General features: G+C 34.6%; 1 protein-coding gene across 1 annotated transcript in view; it reads right to left on the bottom strand.

The window, feature by feature from the left end:
- Positions 1-24359, bottom strand: part of CEP89 (centrosomal protein 89kDa) — a 40754-nt gene that overhangs the window by 15297 nt on the left and 1098 nt on the right. The window contains exons 2-17 of the mRNA XM_010287728.1: positions 23563-23669; positions 22126-22281; positions 21323-21524; positions 20040-20145; positions 18428-18456; positions 17184-17238; positions 15620-15838; positions 15088-15230; positions 14676-14726; positions 13487-13570; positions 12444-12551; positions 9365-9476; positions 7559-7739; positions 6458-6625; positions 5639-5780; positions 2686-2775 (exon numbers count right to left, since the gene is read on the bottom strand). Coding sequence (XP_010286030.1) covers positions 2686-2775; positions 5639-5780; positions 6458-6625; positions 7559-7739; positions 9365-9476; positions 12444-12551; positions 13487-13570; positions 14676-14726; positions 15088-15230; positions 15620-15838; positions 17184-17238; positions 18428-18456; positions 20040-20145; positions 21323-21524; positions 22126-22281; positions 23563-23669 — 1953 coding nt within the window. The remainder of the gene's footprint in view (positions 1-2685; positions 2776-5638; positions 5781-6457; positions 6626-7558; positions 7740-9364; positions 9477-12443; positions 12552-13486; positions 13571-14675; positions 14727-15087; positions 15231-15619; positions 15839-17183; positions 17239-18427; positions 18457-20039; positions 20146-21322; positions 21525-22125; positions 22282-23562; positions 23670-24359) is intronic.

The raw sequence follows: 24359 nt of genomic DNA on the forward strand, positions 1-24359 counted from the left end.
TGAAAAACAAAAACCCCAAGATTTTTGTTCACTTGCTTTATCTGAAAGAATTCATTAAAAGGAAGAACTCTGGACCAGAAGACCAGACCCACTTCTATGTGCAAAGCACAAATGACCCGACTTCAGAGGGAAGTGATCTAAAGGGAATGGAACTGCCAGCTTTTTGAACGACCACTGTCCATAGTGTATGTGCCACGTGTTTCCAGTGAAGAACAGCTGGAACCACCTAATGTTTCTTCTTTCCTCCCCTCAAATAACATTTGCAGTGATGTGAAAGAAGCCCCGAAGAATCTTTTGACACACAGAGCATCTGACCTGTAACATAGTTTTGGATGAGCAGCCTGTGCCTGCTGATATATAAGGCAACAAGTTCACCAAAAGGTAAATGTAAGATAGCTGGTTATGTCTAAAAAGTAGAAAATACAGACTTGCATTGTAGGCACTTTTAGGTAATTCAAACATGTAGGCTAGAAGCTTTTTCTCTCATCATAACCTGATGCTCTATGCTTTAATTCCTATGATATAATTTGTATTTCTTATCTTGTATCTCACTGAAATTGTCTAAAAGCCAATGCAAAGCACCCTTTTCTAAGATAAGAAATAGCGTAACACTCACATTACCAATAGTTGCATCACTGTTTCAGAAAAATGAATGCATTTTAAATACTATTATCACTGGAGACAGATTACACCTAAATACCTCATAAGAGGTTTATCCTGTAACTCAACATACAGGGCTGTTATCTAACTTGTGATTTCTTGAAGCAGCTGATAGTAGTATTCCTCCAGCTGATATAATCAGATTAATGAAATCTCCAAACTCTCTCATTGAACTAAGTAGGAAGTATGTAGTCTCAAAGTAAACTGCTGTTCAAGTTTCATGGTTGTTAGAACTGTGCATGAACTGTGGAGGCAAATGTATCTTGCAAGTGAAGAATCCTTTTACCTTCTCACATTCACCTGGATTTTTATCAAAAGCAGTGTGTGCAATGTGGCCTGTCCTGTCTGAGGAACTGCATTACGTATTGGGATTAAAAAGGTCTTGTTACTAAAAAGAACCAAACTAAAAACTTGACAATGCATTTAGACTTATGAAAATATTTTTTACATGTAAAACAAAAGAATCCCCATTACTCTCCATCAATCACTGAAAAGAACAAATTAATAAAAGTTCTATTTAGAAAAGTGGATTACCTGACTGGAGGTGTTTGAAAAACTAAGGTGTTTTCAGCAAAGAAATAAGTGATACTGGTTTTTAAGCAAAGTTCAGTTAATATGATAACTAAGTAGTATATGATATTTTAAAGTGTTTTATGACTGTTTAAGCCCTCTACTGACAAAAATGAAAAACAAAAAAAGCTTTGCAAGTAGATTACTCTTACTTTCATTAAATAGAAAATACAACCTGTAAATAAAGTTCTTAAAAATTGCTGTTTGTAATTTCCATGAACCATTGATGGGTTAAGAAGGATTTTTTTCTTTTATTTGGCTTTGCACTTAAAATTCAAGCATGTACTGCACATAAATATACTAAATTTTATGGAAGTCTCTTCTCTATCCCTTATAGTAGTCATAGATCTATTAAACTGCAGCAAATCTGTAGATAAGAATACAAGGCACCGTCTTGGTAGGGGAGATGTTTTCTAAATTTAGGTAGACACGAATGAGGATGAAAAATGGCTAACAACATTTTAAAACTGTATTAGTATAATTAGAGAATTATTTTATGGTAGTGTTTCATGCATTTAAGTATTTTATGAAGGGTTCCTTACAAATTCTAGCTACTTTTCATCTTACTGCTCTCTCTTTATATCTAGGATTTGGTTTATTTTTTTTGTTGCTAAAAAGTCCTGGGTTGCATTGAACTTTACAAGGAAAGTGCAGAAGGAGCTGGTCTCCATTAACATAGTGGTGCGCACTTGTGTCATTTGACACAGGAATAGCAGCGTAGGTCTTGACTGGAAAAGTGCAACAACATAAGGACACTGCACAAACTTGACCTAGTACAAAACAGCTTTTCAAAGTAATATATATTACTTTCTATATATAGAAACCAATATACCAGATATCCTTCTTCCTTTTTTGAGTTTACAAAAACAATTACTGTAGCACCAAAGATATTAGAACATGAAAGTTTCAAGTGTATTTCACGCTATATGCTGTTATACTGCAATTATACACTATGCTTTCTTATTTGTTTAGACAGCTGTAAAGAATTAGTATTCTCTAATTAGGCTAGATGAGTTTCTATACCTCCTGCCCTATGGCCATATGAAAGTACTTATGATAACTGTACACTTGGGATATGTTTTTCATTCTTCCAAATCTAACTGTAATGGACTTCAAGTTGAAGCATTAGTACAGCCTCAAAAAAGTCAGAGAATAATTGGGTTACACTATAGAGCAAAAATGAAATACAAATGAAGTACCATTTTAAATTATTTTTACAACTACTTGTAATTCTCCAGGTAATGATGTAAATGCGATGACCTGGCAGACATGCAATGTACAAATATAATGGAAAAAGATATTTGTCAGAACTATAATAATGATCTATTTAGCTTCTTAAAAATTCTTCATAAAATAATCCATCTTTCATAAAAAGACTGAGACAGATTAACTACTGGCTTTTCTCAATTAAAAAAAAATGTTCTACATAATATTTAGATGAGAAATGCTGCTTACCTTAACTCTTTCTTCCAATCTTCCTAAGCGTAGACTACCTTCTACGATTTTGTTGAGAACACCATGATTCTCGTTTTCCAAACATTTGGCCTGCAAACATATAGTATACATAACTAAATGTAATCATTACTTCAGACATGGCAAACAAAATACATACACTGAGGAAGACAAAGTTACTGTTTTGAGCTCCAACAGTCTGAAGAACCAAGATGGAAAAAGAATCCTGAAAATTATTCTAATAATGGCTAATTAGTAATTTGTCAACTGACTGCAAATACTATCTCGCTAACAAAAGAATACCTTAAAGCAGTTTTATTCTGAAAGGATCATAGCTATTGATACTGTAAACTCAACCGATTCTGCATGTTTTTCTACAGATGTATGTATGTATGTGTAGGGATCCCATTTGTATGCATGAGACTCACCCTTCTGGGTCAGATTTAGTAGTCTGCTCTCAAGAGCCCTTGTAATTGGCAGGGATTCAGGCAAGGAATCTGACATGTGGCTTATGAAATGCTTCTGTCTTATGACTGTTTCCATCATTTAATAAGCACTATCTTCTCTCTCAGATACAAAAAGCAAACCAAACAAAAACTGCGTAAGCTGTAAACAATGAAACTATTTTAAAACTATAAGAGGCTGCAACTGTTAAATCCACCAAAAGTGTTCAACAGAGAAATAACCAGGTTTCAGAATCAGCAATGTCTGACCACCCTGAAATACCATATCACTCCAGAGACACGTGTCCTTTCACAGAAGTCAAAATTAACTAGTATTGGTGGAGTCTGTGAGCTTTGTGCTCAGTCAGTGACATTTTCATTTACTGTCTGGAAGCTGAATCGTACAATACAATAAAAGAATCATTCTGACAGCTGCTAATTCAGGATTACAGTTTATCATTACTGTTGCACTATCAAAATTGTTTTAAATAAATTTGTTGCTGCTCTGTTTAATCTTACTGGATTTATCAATAGGTTGTCACTGTTCCTCCAAATAGTAAGTTTAAGACTATCCATTTATTTTTGGAGATAGATGGTTACTATGGATTTTTTTTAATCTTCATTAAGTAAGAATATAGGTTAATTTCCTACAGTGCTGTACCCTTTCTGCTCTCTGGATTAAATCTGCATAAAATAAATTTCAACACTTCAGTTCAAATAGTGAATTAAAAAAGAATAAGGCTAGGGTAATAGCCGTAGCTGAACTGAGCAAATAAACCTGACATTATTGAATTTCAAAGTAGGGGAATGACAATACATTTTTAATTATACATCATGCTCAGTAGTGGTTCTTCATAATCATTGGGGTCTGGCTCTAATTAATTTTTTTTTCTTTTCTAGGCCTTCCCATTAGACAACCTTTGCAGTCTAACTTTCTGCCAAGGTAGGTTTTAAGTTCAGTGATTAAAAGTAGGAACATGTTGTTCTGATTCAGCTCTACCAGGCTGCAAAGTAAACTGGATATTTAAAGGTTTTACTGATACTAGACTATTTTACTAGAAAAGTTTGTCTCAGAGTACCTCTGCTGTCAGCCCACAGTGAATTCATAAAAACAAAGGAAGACTTGTGTGCTGTTTAGCATCTAAGGCACAAAATGGGGAAATAATCGACAGCAAGTAAGTATGTATCATCATCATATGCATGCACAAGAGCATGTAATCCAAAAGGAAGAGATAAATTCTGTTTGGCATGACAGGCCTGGCTTCTAATTGCTGGATCAGTTTACACCTGTCTAAAGAAAGACTATATTTGACTGTATTTTGGGCTGCTTTCCATGGACCTACTCCAAGGTTTTTGCACATGCACAAAACTTAATTTTCTAGCATGTACTTTCAGGTACAGGTTTCATAAGGGAAGAATATGATGCCAAATACTGCACACTTGCAAAAATAGGGTTTACACTACTTTATGGCGATTAACGTTGTGTTAAGACATCTTTCGTTCTGAAACAGGATTTTACGGCTAAAAGCATTCTGAACATCTGCTAGGGTATTAAGCCTAAATGGCACACCTTGTACTTACAGGTAATTCTGGATCTCTGTGATACTTCTAATGTAGTATGCTGAATATTTGAAAGTAGATATACCAGAGATTGAGAAATAAGGACTAGTTCCCCTATTTCCTAGGGGACATCTATTGTGCCTAGTTTCACAATCCTCAAGTCCAGTTTGCAGTGGACAAGGATTTGAGTTGGGTCACCATCGTTCCTCTTCCAGAATTAGGAATTAACCACTATAGAATCTTTTTACCCAAAACTGATAACAACCTTTGTCTACTACTTGAACAGATGCAAAAGCAGCTTTATTTTAACCAAGTTTTGTGGAATGGTTTCCAGGACCAATTTGAACACAGAGTACAACTGAAATTGTGTCCAAGATAAAGCAAAGTGTGCCTATAAAAAGCCCAGTAACCAGACACTTCCACTAAGCAGAAGGTGTTCCAAAACTCTCAACCTGCCTGTCAAAATGACTGCTCACCAAAAAGGAGCAATAACATGCATGTACATCCACAGTAGAAGGTCCATGCAGATCACTTAGAGGATAATAGTGTACCTTTAGATTCAGAAATGCATATAAAAAAATTTATGATTGTGTGCTTTCTTTCAATACAAGTAGCTTCAACACTTGAAGCCAATCTCTACAATCAGGTTGAAAAATTCTTTTAAACTTGATAGATAGATAGATAGATACACACACACACTATTGTAGACCCTGATGTGAATTAAAGCTTAATTATGTTACCTCCAGAAATTAGGGTAGTGGCTTTTAGAAAAATAGAAAATAATCTTTTGCTGCTCCTATCCTATTTGCAAAAGGCTATTTAAATAGCTAAATCCTTAAACAGAAATTATAGCTTTCTTTTTTGATAATTCAAATTAACAGCAAGTTGTGCTAGTAGGATGATAACTCTGTGAAGTATCAATTAAGTAATATTAATTATTTAAAGATAATTACAAAAAAAATAAGATGATCACGTTCCTGAGCTATCTTCTCTACCAAACCAATAAGGTTTGTTAGATAGTGATGGGCTGCATCTTCTTTTTCGATTGCTTCCTCAAACTGCAGTTTCAAAAGACCTATTTTCTTCTTTAATCGCCTATAAAATAAACAGAAAAAGGAAAATCTTCAGACTGGGAATTAATAATGGCATTAAAAGAACTTGCATTTGCAAATCAACGTGTGCAAGTCTCAAACAGTCAAATATACTGTTAAAGATGCATTAGCTCAAAATATTTGCAATGCTGAAAGTATCATTTCCCACTTTTTAGGGCTGTTTTTCTTTACAATATGTTGTATGAATAACAACAGGAACAATGATTCAAAAGAACAATTTGTGCAATGGCTACAAGCTCGTATTTATTAAGAAATGTAACAATAATATTGCGTTTACTGTTTAAATTATTGTAAACCCAACTCTGAACCACTCGGGTGCATGAGAAAGTCTGCAAATAGTGTAATACTCTATTTTTCAGGTGAGTACACAAATGATTAATAGCTATAGCTAACTATTAGCATTAAAGATACATTCTTAATTTGCATACAGACATAGAAAAGCGTGCATGAAAACGTATAAAGCTTAGCAAAGTTACCTGACAACTAGGCTTTTAGATGTGACAAAGATGTGTTTACACATCCTTTAGGGAAACATGTTTTTTCTCTAATAGGTAGAAATTACATACTCTGGCACGTCAGACAATATTTTTACAGATATTTCTGCTGTTATTTGCAGAAATATAAGTATTTCTATATCAGAAAATGAGAATGTGATATGACCTGTTTGACTTCCGTGTCATCTCCATCTCAGTTTCCAGGATCTTGTTGTCAGCCATGAAGTTATTTTTCTCCAAAAGCAGTTTCTTGTTTTGAGCTTGCAGTGATGCTATCTTTCCCATTAGATCTTCCACCTCGCAGCGCTTTTTCTCCTGCTCCTGTTGCAAATGGCTGCAAAAAACAACAGCGTAAAACAGGCGTCATGTATAGACCTACTTCCCTAAAAAGCTAAGTTACAGTAGGATTAACCATTTTGAAAGTATGAAGAAAGATACATTGAGAATGCTTAATGTTCAGCGGTGACAGCAGAGAGGTATTACAATCATATGACATATCAAATCATGAATGAAGCATAATACAAACAGAATTATTCAAATAATTCATACTGACTGCACCTGAAATAGAATTTAAATAATAAAAATATCCTATGTAGTCCAAATATATTCCCTTCCTAATTTTTTTTTTTTTTTTTTTTCCAAAATTAGTAGCAATGCCAAAAAATGTCCGAGAACTTCTCAGGAAGGCACTGTACCAAGAAACAGTAACTTGCACTATCCTATATTCTTGAAAGCAAACAAATTTATAGAATGTCTTTAGAAAAACGTGACTTAACAGACTATGCTGCATGACAGCACTTCCGTGTTGTGTTGCTTGTGTTATTTCCGTGTTGTAAAGACTGGAGAAACTTCTCAGTATTTTTAGTTTAGAATTTCAGGATCCTCCAGACATTTTCCCAAAGACAGGAACAAAAGAATGAGAACATTTTATATACGGTGTTGATAGAATTAATTAGATTTGACAAAAATTATATTTTTAATGCATTCCCTTCTATTTAAAAGGTACACTTAGCAGTACGTACTCTATGGTAGCAATGCTTCTACCAATGTCTCTAGAGCTGAGATTTCCTTCTGTGATTTTAATTGTCTATAAAAAGCAAGACAGTATTTTTTAAATATTTAACTTTCTTTGTACTTTGGTAGTTACCTTCATAAATTACCAGCATAAGTTTCCACTTGCCTTCTACCTACAGTGATGTTTATGCAGATCTGTTCATGTGAATGCTTTGCAGAATTGTTTCTCTATGCGCCATATATAAACTCATACCTTTTTAAATCATTCACCAAAGCAAAGTGCTCCTCTGCTGCTATTCTGCTATCCAGTTTGGCTTTCAGCTCTTCGCAAGTAGAACGCAAAGCTTCCAACTGCTTCTGGTACTCTGCCATCTCTTCTTCTTGACTTCGTTTCTTATCTTCTAAGATTATTATCTGTTTGGTCAATTTTGAAGCTTTTGGGAGGAAAAAAACAACTGAGTACAGCAGAACTAATTCAATAACCTAGCGAAACTCCAACTAAACTAGTAATATGTTAATTCCTAGTTGCTCACAGCATTATGTAGCACTGGATTTGTCAGTTTGTTTTGTATTTTAACAGTTTGGATTTTTTTGGATGTTGTCTTTTTTTGCTGTCTGTCTTTTTTGAAACATGCCAAAACCTCAAGACTACTACTTTTCAGGGCTATAAGCTATTTCCTCATTGAAATATCATTTTACTCTGAAAAATCCTCTTATTCAGATTTTACTAATTCAGGAAAAGAACCTAAAATGGAACATGACTTTTGTAGCCTAGTAGATAGGGCACACATCCAGAGATTGCCTAATTTCTGTTTACTGATCTCTGAGTTTCTCCTGTAATATGTGTTTCAATCACTAGAGGTACTACCAAAACAGCTGTAGGAACTGAGTGGAAGATCAGGGCTCTTGTTTCCGTCTGAGAACTCCAGCAATAGATAACAAAATCTGCCAGTGTTTACTAGTGATGTTCTGATAACTCGTAACAGATCAAGCTATTTTGAGATCTGGAAAGAGGAACACCTGATTTTGGGGTATTGTCTGGCCGTTGGCCAGATGGATTTAGAGAGATAGAACTCTAAACAAGAAATTCAAACTTCAAAAGCAGAAAAGAAATTATTTATGGAATTAGCTGGCAGGTGAACAAAAAATTTCAGAATTGGAGTTTTGCTGTATAGGTTCACTTGAGGAAACTATTCTCATCAGCAAATTATGTTAATTGCACATAATTAAATGTTTTTCAGAACATCCTGATCTGCGAATTAAGATTCAATCTTGCTTTTTAAACCTCACTAAGAAATCTCACTTTCAATTTGGGGATTTTAAACTAAAATATGCTTTTTCTCTTTCTAATACCCAGTCAGAAGGCTATTAACAAGAACTATCCAAAGAAATCTGCCAATGCAAAAAAAAACTATCAGCATAAAAATTAATATTGGTCAAGAAATAATATTTACAAGCAAGACAAGAAATATCAAGTGTTCTGAATTCACGCAAATATAAACCTCTGATAAAACAGCAATAGATAACAGATTATTGCTTGAAGATGCATGTAAACTTAAGCAGTATCAAATTATAAAAGTGTAAAATCAAATACTGCTACTCATGATACAATTATCTGTATTTGATTCAATGATAAACATTGGTTACAAAACAGAAAATGAAAAAACCCTACAAATTCTAAATTGAACATTTAAATAAGCAAATAATACCTCACAAATACCAACCTGTAAAGTTTAAAGTGCTTTTAAATTACAAAAATGAGTGTATTGCTGTTTAAAAGTTTTTGCCACTTCTTCAGAGGAAGCAAAAATGGAGTATGCTGTATAGTGCCAATAGGTGATACTGATACTTCTTTTCAAGATCAGTTGACAGCCAGAGCTTGATCTCATAGTAGTGTTACCTGCATTCAGTGATGCTTTGTAGGCATTATGAAGTTGCAAAAAATCCCCCAAAACCAAAAACCCACCAAAACAAAAAAACCCCACAACCCTCACAAACAAAAATGCAAACCTCCAGTATCATCTTTGGCGCAGTTCAAATGACTAGCAACTCTTTTTACCTTCTTGAACGTGTTGTCTGTGACTGTCTTTTGCTTTAGCTTGTTGAATTTCAAGTTGCTCCATCAACAATCCATTTTCTTCCAAGACCAGCTTGGCCTGAGTTTGCAGCTGCTGCCTGCAATGACAACCAGCTTATGAATAAAATGTAATTCAAATATTAACTTATGTCCAAATTAAAAACACAACTGACTTCCAACAGTGTAAACTTATAAAGCAATTTTTGAACCTCTTTAAAAAAAACAAATAAGGAAACCCTCATTGAAAGCAATGTCAGAACCCAAGATAAGCTTATTAGACACATGAACTCACAACCCTCAATATGTAAATAATGTTCAAAATCTTTGACTAACTAAAGCAAAAAGTCCCTATAGAAAGAAGGAAAAATATGTACGTGTGAATTAGAATTGTAGCATCATAGAATGAGTGAGCTTGGAAGGGACCTCGGCTCCAACCCCCCTGGCTCAAGCAGGAGCACCTACAGCCAGCTGCCCAGGACCATGTCCTGATGGCTTCTGAACATCTTTAGGAATTGAGACCCCACAACCTCTCTTGGACAGGTTATTGCAGTGCTCACAGTGAAAAACTGTTTCCTTATGTTCAGAGGGAACCTCCTGTGTTTCAGTTGGTGCCCATCGATCTTCAGTAGTGCCCTGTGACAGGACAAAAGAGCCTGGCTCTTTCTTTACGCCTTTCCCTTCAGGCATTTATATACAAGGATAAGATCTGCATTGAGCCTTCTCTAGGTGAAACAATCCCAGCGCTCTGACTTTTCTCATCTGAGAGAATTAAAGCTACATAATGGCACCAGATGACTTGGAGACAGCTATGTAACCAGTAACTTAACCAAATTTGTTCTCAAAACATGCTATAAATTATTGGATAGTATTCAGACCTACTTGGCTTTGACCTCTGGAAAAATACTACCAGTGTGTTTTATGGGCCTGTAAAGAAGATGGGTGTTTAAACTGAACTATCCTGAGCAGAGAACTTAACTCTCCACTTTATAACTAGCATTAATTTTGCTTTCAAGAAAACCAATATCAGTCTTCCTAATGTTAACAAAAGCTTAAGAAATTATTTGCTGTTCTAGTAATAGCTTAAAAAGTTGAGAAGTATAAGGCAGAATGCAGGTAGAAATATAGTACAAGTGTCAGATGATATCACATGAATTTAAACTCTAGTTGTCATCAATCATTCAGCAAGAGTAGCCTAACCCCCCCAAAAAGTGTAGCAAAATAGACTGTTACCAAGGATTTTTGATGACGGTAATTAACAAAACATCTATCTACTTTGTTCATGTGTGGCCTGGCCTAGATAAAAATGCACGCTATTGCATACAGATCTAGATAGGGACAATTTTCTCTACCATCAAATGATATTCTGACTAAAATTTAAGCTGAACCATACAGCTAACAATTGTTACCTGGCAGCTGAAAAATATTATCTTAAGCAGTCTATTCTGAAGATTTTTGCAAATACAGAAATGGAAGTCAGCTTACACTTACATCTGTGAAAACCTCTGCACAGAGTTTCTTGCAAGTTTAGCTGAATTACTTAATTTACTGTGAAATTTACTGCAGCAGGCATAGGAGAAGGAAGCAAATGCACATCAGCCACTTCTTAGAAATAGGTTAATAGCTAAAAGAGAGTTCATATTGTTTAACCACTTAAGACTCTGCCAAGTTTTCATCTGAATGGATAAATACGAAATGAAAGCCGAATGACAAAATACATTTGTTATTTGTCACAGGAAGGTCAGTGCTGATGTAAGATGCTGAAACAGCTCTATGAAGAGAGTTTTGGAATTTGTGGACAGTATATAAGCATGCAAGGATACATAAAATATCCAGAGAATTTTATTAAAGCACCCATAAACCACTCAGATACCTTTATAACAAGCTACTTGGAAAGTAAACAGTTATGTAATTCTGCCTTGAGTAGCCTCTTATCGAAGGTCAGCCGATGTTATTGGTTAAATCTACAAAGAGACTTAACATTGGAAGAGAGCTTGAGTCATAAAGTCCTCCTAATGTAGACACTGTGCCGTATGATCCCTTCCATACAATTATTACTTGTGTCTTGAGTACAGTAAGAATTTTTATGTTCACTACTCACAGTGGATGCTGTTCCAAAACCTGTTACACTGATTAGGAATCATCTTCCAGTTTCCCCTTTAAGTTTGTTTATGGTGAACGAATACCCAGTTGTTCTTCTACTAACACTGTCCTCAGTTCTATAAATGCAGCTTAAGTAGTTCTTTGTATATTCCATGACTCCTATTCCTGATGTGCTTAGAGAAAATAATATTGTCCCTTCTCAGCCTTTGTTTTGCTAAATGAGAAAGGCCAATCTGTCTGAATCCAAATAAAAGAGGTCCTCCATTTCCTTGGCTCCACCACAAACCCTTTCACCTTTGTTGCTCTGTACTTAAATATGGATGACTGGGACTCTCCAGAGATTGATATAATTGTGTTGTTATTGCCCAACCTCTACTAAAAGGACCTATTCTAACACACCCTAGGACTAAGCTGCTTTTTTTTTTCCCCCTTTAAAGCTGTTGCCCTACAAAGCTCACAATCGTCTTGCAGTGAACCAATACAACCTGTCTCTTCTCCATCTCAGTTACCAATTGATGAATGCCTGACTTAACTAAATTGTTATGAAGCCTCGTATGTATTTTATACTATTTAATTGCATTATATTTTCACTTCTCAAACCATTAAATTCTTCTAATGCAGTATTTCATACCTTTTTATAGTAATGAAAAACTGATGACACATTTACACTCCTACTACTAGTAGGAAAGCTAAGCATGTAACCTGCACGATCTGGGACAGAAATACATGGGCTTCAGGTGCAAAACTGCACATTCACTATTTAATCTTTACTCCAAAATTTCAGGCATCGCAGATCAGCATTGTTGCAACAAGACATAATCATGACCCTATTAACCCTTCAGCAAAATTTAATTTGCTTGAGGAGAAAAAAAAATTTTCATTAATAGTTGTAATCTTAAAAGTTTGCATGCAACAAGCAAAGTAATTAATAGCTTTTAAATTAATTTTCTAGTAATATAACTTGCCATTCTGTAGGGGTAATAAAGTTATTTTTATTTAATTGCTCATGCAGGTCTTCATTCTCCTTCACCAACTCTTCAACTCGCACTTTAAAATTCTTCATATCCTCCTGGAAGACAAAGGATTCCACATAAAATTCTTTAGCAGTAAGTATTTAATTTTTACATCAACAAAAACTTCTATAAATATACATGGCTGGGTGCCTTCTAATTTTTGTGTTAGCAGTATATTATGTCACCACTCACTCATCTTCAATTCAGATGTGCATACTTAACTTCTAAACTGCTTCATCACTCCAGTAATATTTGATTAAAAATAACATAGATATTTGAATTATGACACATTTTTGCCAAGCGTAATTTGAATTAAGGAGGTTGTAGATCCTTAAAACATGGATTTAAAAAACTGAATTCTAGAAATTACTAGATGATACTATATATTTTCAGCATGAATGACATGAATTTGAATACGGCAGGACAATACAGTGAATTTACAGTAATATAAAACCCTTGGTGTTTTCTGCTTATTTTATGGCTTAGCTTTTCAAAATAACTTATTTCCTTCAAAAAGTTATGGCAGTTCTGCTCTGAAGCAAATTACCATTTTTCAAAAGATTTGGTGACAAAAAAATACTTCTAAAGAGCAAAAAGAGTACCCATTCCTTAAATTACTAGAAATAAACATTCTTCTACCACAAAATCCACAGGCCTGTAACTGGAAGAGCAGCTATACAGGGCACTGCATCCCCATTATGAATGACAATAGTAAATTCTTTCTGCCACTGACTGTGTTTATGGTTTACTCTATTCAGAGAGCACAATTCTTGTACATCTCAGCATAGTGCCTGCTTCTACATCTGAAGAGGTTGACAAAAGCAAGCAAGCCAAGCAGGGTAGGACAGCACAGTAACTATGCATGCAAAAGTAAAACAAAATCACTTTTAATTTGAGGCAGAAAACAGCTTTGACAAATCCCTTTAAAAAAAATCAGTAGATTTATTTCTGCTTTAGTGTAAAAGTATATTTTCTTTAAATGGCAACTTGCCTCATGTTCAAGATTTAACTCTTCCTTTTCTCTTATTCTATCTTCATATGCCAACAGAAGAGGTGACAAATACTTCATATCCAACTTTAAAAAAAAGTTAAAAAAAATCAATCAGTATAAATCAATTACAAACCCTTATCTCATTGATATTTTTTACTACTCATCCTCCTGCGATATATTGCTAGTTTTAAAACCTATTAAGGGTTTTTGTATATGCCTTGCAGACAAAAGTGCAGGACTTCCACAAGCACGCAGACCACCATATGCAAAATGATGCTGCGGAAGCACTTAATAGCACTGCTTTAGGAGCAAGCTTCGGAAAGGACAAACCTGGATGCTATACTTGCACACTTCACTAAAAAGCATCTATGACTTATCAGTATGTAACACAACAGAACATGTACGCAAATGAATACGAAATCAAACTGAAACACTACCGTGAATACAGTTAATAATAATCAAACTTAGCCCAGATTCATCAGTAAGTGGGAAAGGAATTTTTACACTCTCAAACCTGCATCTTTAAAACTAAATACATACTTATGTGATTCTTGAATATTATAGTTAGAACGACAGAGCAGGAGGACTTTCCTATTTCTGTATAGTTCTGAATAACAATGAGGAAGGAAAATTTAAGATCTGATTAGCATTTCAAGGAGAAATTGTTTCACATATTACAAATGCATTCAATTTGCCTTCTACTTGCCAGAAGCTGATAGGCTACTAGTTGACCCATGACCATTCCTATGATCAGGATCACTGAAATATGCTATTTTCCTTTAGTGTAACCTTAAAAATAATCACAACAGAAGATTGACAATTAAGAAAGTTAACAATTAAGCAATAGATCTTGAAGCAAACTATGCTAGACAATACTAAGGGAAGATGGTATTTATAACTCTCAGGGTAACAGTATTTCTACTTAACTTGCATTCAGAAGTTGAAAGTCAGTGATTGTATGCAGTCTGTAGTTTACTGTAAATCCAACCAGAGCTGCACACATTCATTGCACAGTTCTACCTTACATCCTTCTATGCAACAAACACAAATGTTTATAATATTCTACTAGTATATGATAATTCAGCAGAGTCACTAAATAATATCCTGAATATTTTGGTTCCAGTAAAGAAATTCTACTACTTTACTCAGAAAGGAATGAACAGATAAGTGAAAAAATTATTTTACTTACCAGCCATGGTGGTGGTGGTCCTTTCATGGGTAAACTTTTCAGTTTTAGATGCTAAAATAGATTTTTAAGAAGATAGTGAAATTATTTCCTGCTATTTGAAGTGCCAGCCTCTGTCCACCACAGTCACAACTATTACCCCAAACAAGCTTATGTTTCTAACTACGTGTTGCATATGTAACACACACTCAAAGTCAACAAAACTAGAAGTTCCAATATTTTACTAATATAGAAGAAAGTTTAACTTCTTAAAGTTAGACTTAACAATAAATGGTCACTTTAAATTTCAGAAAAAGCCTATGCCATTTGTAGACTTTAGGGAAAATCTGGAGAAAATAGTCTTAAAAACTCGAAGATGAAAGAAAGGACAATGGGGCATTTCAGTAAAAACTGCCTTTATAACCAAGATTCTCACCTCTTCTTGGGACAATGGCCTGAATTTCGTTTGATAGCGACTTAATTCTACATTTAAACGATGGACCGTCAGTTTCAAAGCATCATTTTCATCTACCAGTTCTTGTGCTTGTTGTCTGAGAGAGAGTAATTCTGTAGCCTCCTCTATTAAAACAAATATCCAACAAGAAAGTTCAATCAAAATTCAAGAAACATTCACAATAATTTGTTAATTGTAAGGAAAAAAAAACCCTCCATATGCTAGAATAAGAGAACTTCTCTCAAAATACTGTAATGGAATAAGCCAATTAAAAATTACTAACAAAAAGCCATTACATTTCAAACAACCAAGTAATTTGTTTTCATGATCATGTAAGTACTTCTTGACAAAATTTCTACAAATGTAGAAAATACTGTCAGAAACTACTTCTGCATAGATACTTGCTGAAATCAATGAGTGGAAACCTACTTCTGCAGGAATAATTTGTAAGAAATTAGAAAAATCAAACAAGATAACTACAGAATAGCTTATATTGAAAGACTGTTTCTCCCACCTTCTCTATGTGACTTCTCTGCAGCTTCTTTAAGTTTTCTGTTCTCTTGTTCTAGTCTTTTCAACTTTAATTGCTGTTCTTCCATTTGCTGTTTTGTTCCCTCAAACTGTTGGACCATAGCCTGGTACGCCTTGTTCAAAGACCAGTTTTCTTGTTTTAGTTCTCTGATCTTTTCTTTAGTCAGATTTTCCCGTGCTTGCCTTGCCCGAATAGACACATCTGTAATGCCATGGTACAATGTATTTAAGCAGTATTCAGACTTGAATACAAGTTTCAGCAAATTATAACCCATTTTTTCTAATTTAAGCATTATGTACGACTGGTTTTTGTAAGATATAAATCAGTTCATGGGTCCCAGAAGGTAAGGCCTTAGAGAGTGAAAAAAGTTAATCTGGAAAGAGAGCTATATAGTGGAGTGGCTGCAAGTTCCCGTCTTTTCTCTCAGACACTGAAAACATTCCTTCCTTCAAGGGCAAAGACAGTGTCAGCAGATCTCCCTCTCCCCCCGCATGAGTGACTTAGAGCTGAGACAGAAATATGCACTGCAGTAAGCAAAGTGTACGTGCCCAGCATGGACTAGTCAGTCCTCTTGCCCCTTCTTATTTTAATTACCTATGTAACGAAAGCTTTACCCACCTTCCCAGTAAATATGCTTCAATGATCTTTTACTGAATAGAAATTACTTAACAGTCTTTACAAAAGTAAGCTTTTACATCATCTGCAAAATTGTGGCTATATTGTTGCATCAGTAATAAAGGATCACACTTTCAAATTTTTCTTTTCATTTGTATGGGCTAAACAGTTTACCTATTAAAATGAAGGCTGAGCTTTTACCCTTACTGTCAGACATTAAAGAGCCAGCATAATCTACTAACATACAAGTGTGAATATAACTTAGAACAGAACAGTTCCTTAGTATAGGATACAGGTGAAACCCAAGAACTGGTTTTGAAATAGAGAGCTATCTGTTATTGATGACATATAACAATTTTGTGTGTTTAGAAGTGTTTCAGGCACTTACGGTCACTGTTAACTCCCTGTGAGAAGGCATAAGACACTTGGACAGCACAGAAATACACAAAAACCCATGAACTTATGATAGACCGCATATCCCACCCATGCAACACACAAAACTTGGAAGTGCTGTGCCTGGAGTTGTTACATGGATGCAATAACATACAAATAAGGCCCTAGCTGAAGGTATACCCTGTATCTCAATCACTGTAGGTTTATCACTTCAGTTGCAATGGAATACTTAATAACGGTGGCGTCCTCTAGTGTAGAGGAAACTTAAGGGATTGAAGAGTTCCAGTATGACTTTAATTTCATTATATCATTTCACAATCATTTCCTTACAATTTCAAAAGTCACTCAGATTGGAAGATAAAAACAAGTCTAAAACACCTAACAAAAAGCCTGAAACTATTGTTTTTATACAGATCATAGGGTACTCAACACTTTCTCATCTCCTGTACAGGACAAATACTCCCCCTGACACACCTCCCCCCCGCCATGAATTAGGCTCAGAGAATACAAGCAGGAAATGTATTTTTATCAGAAGTACCTGGGAGTGGCGGAGGCTTTTCACGTACCAGATTTTCAGTTAATGATTTTTCTTCCTAGCAGAGAAATAAAAAATGAGAAAATTTGCTTTAACAGTTATCCTTTCTGAAGTACTCTGAACAGCATCACTGCTGGAGAACTTAAACAGAACTTTTGAAGCCGTTTCTTTTATATTAACAAAATTTAAGGTTGGATTCGCTACTATCAATGTACAACATGTCATTTACGCATCTTGACATCATTTGGTCACTTACCACTGCCATCAGTCACTTGTGGACACTTGAAACTGTTAATATTTTCTTTAGTTGTAAGAAATGTACAGTTATCAAAACAATTTTATGGCTGACATAAAAGTTACATGAACATAAAGCTTCTTGACCAAACAGGATAGATACTGCCCCACTTGTTAGTTTGTATAAAATGTGACTTCAGAATACTCAATTATGATATGAACTGTCAGTCCCTAATTTGGAATCAGCAAAGAAATTAAGATGTAAAATGTTCTTCAACAAAGCTGAACTCTGTTTTCCCTTTGCTGGTAAAAAAAAAAAAAGTATGTAATTTTACATTTTCAGACAGTTCCTTCATCGGGAAAGAACTGAATTTATACTAATGTATTTACTTGAGGTTAACATGACCAATATACAAATTTTCTCCACGTTTTTTATGAAACAGCAGTGAAGTTCTGTAAGGATCTGATGCCATGTAATTTAACATACTGAGACACTGATGACTAAATAAGTCAAAACTCAGAAACAATTTCAAAAGAAAGTATATGTGATCAAGAAGAAAAAAAGTGATGTTAACAATGGAAGAACTGACCATTTTTCCAAGTAATATTCTAGCAAGTTGATATAAGTAACTAAACTTTCGGGTATTCTTCTTCAAGCTTATGAAAGCAGTCAGATGGGCCCAGCTGGAAACCTAGACAAAAACCTGGTGAAGCCAGACTCGGAATTTGAAAATTATCAGTAAGAGCTATCTTGCTATAACATGATGTCTTCCACTCTCAGTTTCTTTCTTTTACGTGAGGAACAACAGATGATACATTAAAAAATAAATACATAATGAATACCAAGTTTTGTATGGCTGGTTTACCTATATTAGCCATTTTTGTACCCCAAAAGAAAAAGATTCCCTAGTGGCAATAAATTAGTTTTCTTTTAAGTGACTGTAAACTATCAGCTCTTTATAACACCCTTTTTTCCAAAATGCATCACAAATTAACCTTCATGTAAGTCTCACCTTTAAATTCACGCCCAGATGTTGGTCTTCTGTTAAAGAAAAACAGATCTTTCAGTCAATTAAAAACAAAGTATTTGTAAGTCCACAAATTGTAAGTGTTCACATGGACGTGTAAGTACATATATACTGCAAATAAATGTATGAAAGTCCTCCCAAAATCACAAATTAGGTCACTAACTTTCCATTATCTCCTTCATGGTGTATCAGGATACTGATGTGAGACCTTACTTTACCTCACACTGTATAGATGCAACTGTGGAAGAAATGAAGTTCTATTGTTGTCTTCCACTATTCTTTAGAATGTGACTAAAGGACAAATGAAATTTTCATTGATTTTGCTGGGCTTGAATCCTACTGCATCTCTGAACAAGTGAAGTGCAAATTTGACAGCTTCCAAAATCTGCAGCATTTACTATGTAGAAGGGGGATTAGAAACGGTTTATATATCCTATTCTTTTCAGTTTAATGAATCCACTTCCCAAATGGTTTTATTGAAGTAACCCATTCTTTCTGCATATTGTTCTCTATAAAGCTTTTTAAATAACTCCACTGAAATAATATTGAAACAACACTGGCATCCAACATGAATAAAACTTAGACAAAGATTTCTCAAAATGGACTCAGTTCTCGTTTCTCTTTCCTACCCAATAGATACTAGAGTGTTACCACCCTCTGTAAAACTGTGTTTCACAGCTCTGGAACAAATTCCAATTTTCTGATTTTAAATTAATGGACAAGATAATTATACAATAAAACTCCTATGCAGGTACATTGGTCTTGCTCTCTTGTAATATTTTTTTCTCCACAATATTCTATTTTTACAAGAAAATAGCTTAATGACAGGTCCAGTTATGAACCAAATGTCCCTGATATAATGAAATTTCTTATTGCAAAAAAAATTATTTGGGAAGCTTAACAGTTCAGAGCTGAGACTAATGATCACGTTCAGCTCTCTAGTCTGTCAGAACCTTCCTTTGTGACCTGATGTACAATTTTAAGGCCCAGATCTTAAAAGACAACAAGAATGATACTACTTTTGTAGAAAGGATAAACAATCCTAGTATCATGCCATTTGATTATTTAAAAAAAAGTTCTTACTGCAATTTTCAGACATGACTTTTTTATCCAAGAAAAATGACTTATTACAAGTGTTTTATTCTCTCTCTTTAGCTTTTTTTTTAAACATTGGTAGTTTCTACTTTTTTTCCTTTTTTTTGAGCATAGTAACGCTCCAATAGTTTCCAAAGTATAAACTGGATTGATTCTGGCACATATATCAACTGAAACATAGTAGAGAATGACTGTACTAGACAAGACAAAGAGTTCACAAAACTACACACACACACACCCCCCGCCTCTTTTTACACTGGCTGATAATGGATGTTTAGGAGTTTCAGTTATATAGTGAATATAGACCAATCTTCCCTCGTTATGCAGATTTTTAATTTTCTGTAACTACTAGAAATGGCTAAGTATTTAGCAGCATTTCTTCCATTGCACTTTAAAAAAATACATATCGTTATCATACAGTATTAGATTTATTTTACTGAAAAAATATTTTTCCCCATGGTATTAAAAGGTATGGCATTTTGATTAATGTAAGCTTGTTTACCTTCTATTCGCACGTTTGACTCCTCCACCAGCACCTGAAATTCAGTTTCATCAGAAGGCACCTCCTTCTTGTCAGCATGAGTACTAGGAGACAGTGGAAACCCTTCCTATGTAAAAATAAGACAAGCCTATCTAAATCGTGATAACACTGTTAAAATAGCCCATGTGTCTTGATATCTGTATGAAACCTTTAGTGTACTAATGTCCCAGTCACACTTGGAATTGTACTCCAATATTTTAAGATAATAAATGATAAGACATACTTTTTCTGGTTTAGGTCTCTATGTAAATAAAATCTAAACCTTACAATGATCAACAGGATGTAGGAAACTATGATAGTCATTTAATTCATGGGGCAAATACTCCCTGTCACCTTATTCAGTCACAAAAGTCTGTGAAATTATCCTATGTTTACTTGTTCTGTGTTGTATCTAAACTTGCTTTTAATAAAAGATCAATCATTTATCTACTATATCACAGCACTGAGGGATTCATGAATAATTTTTTACATTGTCTCTGCTGTTTGTCTCCTGTTGATCACATACCAGTCCCACATATTCCACTCACTCCCTTTTTTTTCCTCCTCTCCTCTTACCGACTACTCTCTCTTCACCTAGGGATGTTTTCCAATTTCTTTCACAAACGTAGCATTTTATTGCCTCTTTACTACTCAGTAACTTCTCGCTGTTTGTTGAATTTTCATATCATTTTGGACAGAGATGCCAACTGAACTTTAAGTGCGTCTTAGGAATATTAACTTGTTCATTGCTGGTTCAGACAATCCAAACCTATAACACCAAAAAATCCCCTGGTCTTCAAGACAATTTGAAATTTATTTTGTTTTATTCTGAATCTCTCTGTCTCTACACAAGTCTCTGCTCATTAGCACAATACTGAATCAGTAACTAAACTTTCACCATTTGTAAAAGTAAAGCTCCTAGTGCTTTTAACAAATAATCTACTATGTAAGTATCACGCTCAACATAAAATATCAGATGTTTTACAAGGCACAATAATTATACATAATACCAGTGTTTTCCTAATAAGGAAAGGCTCCTAATAATCAGAGATATGGAATCTCTGAGGATCAACAAACAAACTTAACTCATGTAGGAATAAATGAACCACAAAAAGAAACATGTGAAATAAAAACTGAATAAATGTCTAAAGATTAAAAAGAAATGTCTAAAGATTAAAAAGAGAATGAAAAGCCTTCAAAATACTTAATATTTGCATTACTATATTAAAACACAGTAAAGGAATGAATGCATTTTAAAATACTACCTTTTTATTTTTGCAGGGAACAGCATAAATAGCATTGGTGCTAAAGCTTTCTCCCCGTTTCTCATTACTCTGACAGCTGGACTCTGCCTCTTTATCAGCATCTGAAAGATAGGTATCCATGTCCTCATCCTCACAATAATTGCCTGATATCTCCAGGGACCGTACAGGAGATCTGTCACTCCCATGAAGTTTCCAGTTGGGCCTGCAAATAGAAAGCAGTTTAAAGCCCATTTCAGTGTTGCTTACTCTTCAAAAAAAATACACTCTACTAAAGTAGAACCACCAGCCTTAGAATATACACAAGTCTAAACAGCCGACACAGACAGACATCTAAGATTCTGTTAGCTGCAAACAAGGAATCTAGCCTATCTACCCTTCAAAATAGACAATTAACACTACATTTTCTTCTCCATCTTAAAGAAAATGCCAGATTAGAGACCAAAAGAAGAGCCTGAAGTAATTATTTAGCACAAAGGAAATAGCAGACATTTGATTCAGATGATTCCTCAGTGATTAACTGTTTGTATAATTGATCATCATTTGGCAGAAGTAATACATGTTTACGTTTGTGACTGCTGTACAATCCAAATATCCCTCTCTGAAGACTGTATGTGTTGCATCACTTTATGAGAAAAGGAATTAGGATTGTAGACACTTCAGACCCAACTTATGAGGCAGTGAGGAAAAAGTAAGCAGCTATAACACCAGGAGTTGAATTAGTTTGCTGTAACTCTTTGGTAAAACTGTATCATTGACAGATTCTATTTCTAACATAAGATATCAAAACAGAAAGTATACGCTACCCCATTCTGAGCTCTGTGACTGTCGCGTATGGTTCAAAGCATTCTTGTTCCACATAAGTGGAATCACTTTCAGAAAGCGACCGCTGCCGAGGCTGAGGAATAGCAACAGTGCGCCCTGTTAGTGTTGTTGCAAGGATAGCTGCTGCTAGAGCAGATCTGGAAGAAAACAGAATAAAGCAATGCAACAACACTGATGTCTTCTCTGTGCTACACATTTAATACTTTTTTTCCAATCACAAAATGTCTTCACTATTTAAGCAAAGCAAAAAGTTCACAGTTAACAAGCATAAACACCACTGGAAGTGCTAAGGCACTGCTTGTAAACTATTAACTCCCAAAGTAAAGCACAAAACTGAGCAAGCTATTGTAACGCAGCTATCTAAGACTAAAGTACAATACCTATTGGTTTTCCCAAATCACAGGCATGAAAATCATGGAATATATTGAGTTACATTCCCAAAAGTGACATTGATAATTTACAGTACTTAGCACCTACTTAGCTTTAAGCTGAACACTTAAGTTTTCAACACACTTAGTGCTGTGTTGAAAAAGTATTTCATGTTCTGCTATTTTCTTTCCTAGTTTCCATTATTCCCTACTCTGAACTTTTTACTGATTACTCTGAAGCTGTTAATAAATGCTGGCACATTGCAAACTAGGGTGAGTGTAAGTAGATAGAAGTGCCTATTTATGGGATGCTACAGAGTATTGAGAAGGGTAAGATGAAGAGGAAAAAACAAGTAGGAACAAAGATTAAAGGAGAGAAATGGTGAGGACCGTAACAGGAATTACAACAACTGGAGGTGAACAAGTAAGAAGAAATGAACTAGGATTAAGAAGGAACGTTACAGACACAAGAAAGACCACAGAAAACAACCATAATTAAACTAAACATAGAGAAAACATAAAAGAAAAACACTAAGAAACTACAAATGAAAAGAAAAATAAATTTGTATTTTCTCTTTATGTAACCTGCCTATATAGCTAATTCAAATCTAATCCAATCTGGTTTTCATGCCAGTCTTTAAGTTCCTGCTCTTTTTAATATGCAACAAAATGGCATGTTAGTAAAGTTTAATTTATGCTTTCTGAATGAGTTAAAATTTCCTGACTGCTACAGTCCTACACTTTACTCTAGCAGCCAAATTAAAAATGGCCCTAATTTTAAATGGTCCATTTGTCTTTAATTGACTCAGATTTATAGTATGTTACATATTCGTAATGGTCATTGTCCTAATTATTTAGCACGCTTAGGAGTGGGAGAAAAATAGGTATCTTTAAAGTTCAAAGACGGGAACAGCCCCAATTAAAAATATATTCTATTTACGAAAAGGTTTATGTAAATACTGCAGCAAGGACATGCAATTCTTCTAATCATGCTTTTCTAGTATGCTATTGTAGTTGATGAAACAAACAAACAAAAAAATCAAAACCTACCTGGGCCTTTCTGGAGAAGGGTTTGGACTACGAGGGGGAGGGGTGCGGGGAACTGCAGGTTTAGGAGCTATGGTAGCAGCAGGGACCAGGCCATGAGCTATATGCTTCTAAACAATTTAAAATAAAATTAGTTGACAGTGACTTTAAGGATCACAATGAAAAAAACATATAATTGAACATGTACAAAAACTAACAATGCAAAATAATATAAAAAGGAAGAACAATTACATGAAATTAATGTAAATAAAAGACTTGAAATGGTTCCAAGTTTAACTTTTTAACATGTATGAAGAGCTGCTAATGAAGGTTAGAAATGTAATTTACATAAGACCCATGAATGTAGGTTCTCCACCCGCTATATCATAATTTGCAAAAACAGAATTTTAATTTACTCAAGGTTTTTTCTTGTTTATATACAAGAAAAATGAAGAATCAGAAATTAACTTTTTTCAAAATATTTGAACCCTGCTTCAGAGTAACAATATTAGTCCCTTTATTGTAGAAAGAGTCTGTCAGTCAGAAGTAATCTTCAGTCATAGCAGTACAAGATGGAAGAAAAAAACTATCACTAAACAAGTCTTGCAGTCAAAGGTTCAGCCTGAATAAAAAAAAAATCCTAATGCATTTTTATCAACCATCCCAACAATTTTTTTAAAAGGGTAACATTAAATAGCAGGTCAGAAAAACTGGGACCAGACTTCCCTACAAAGAGTATTTTGAATGGAATCACATAATGGTTGAGGTTGGAAGGGAGCACTGGAGATTATCTAGTCCAAGTCCCTGCTCAAAGTGGAGTC

Source organism: Phaethon lepturus, unplaced genomic scaffold (assembly GCF_000687285.1).
Source record: "Phaethon lepturus isolate BGI_N335 unplaced genomic scaffold, ASM68728v1 scaffold18235, whole genome shotgun sequence".
Lineage (NCBI taxonomy): Eukaryota > Metazoa > Chordata > Aves > Phaethontiformes > Phaethontidae > Phaethon > Phaethon lepturus.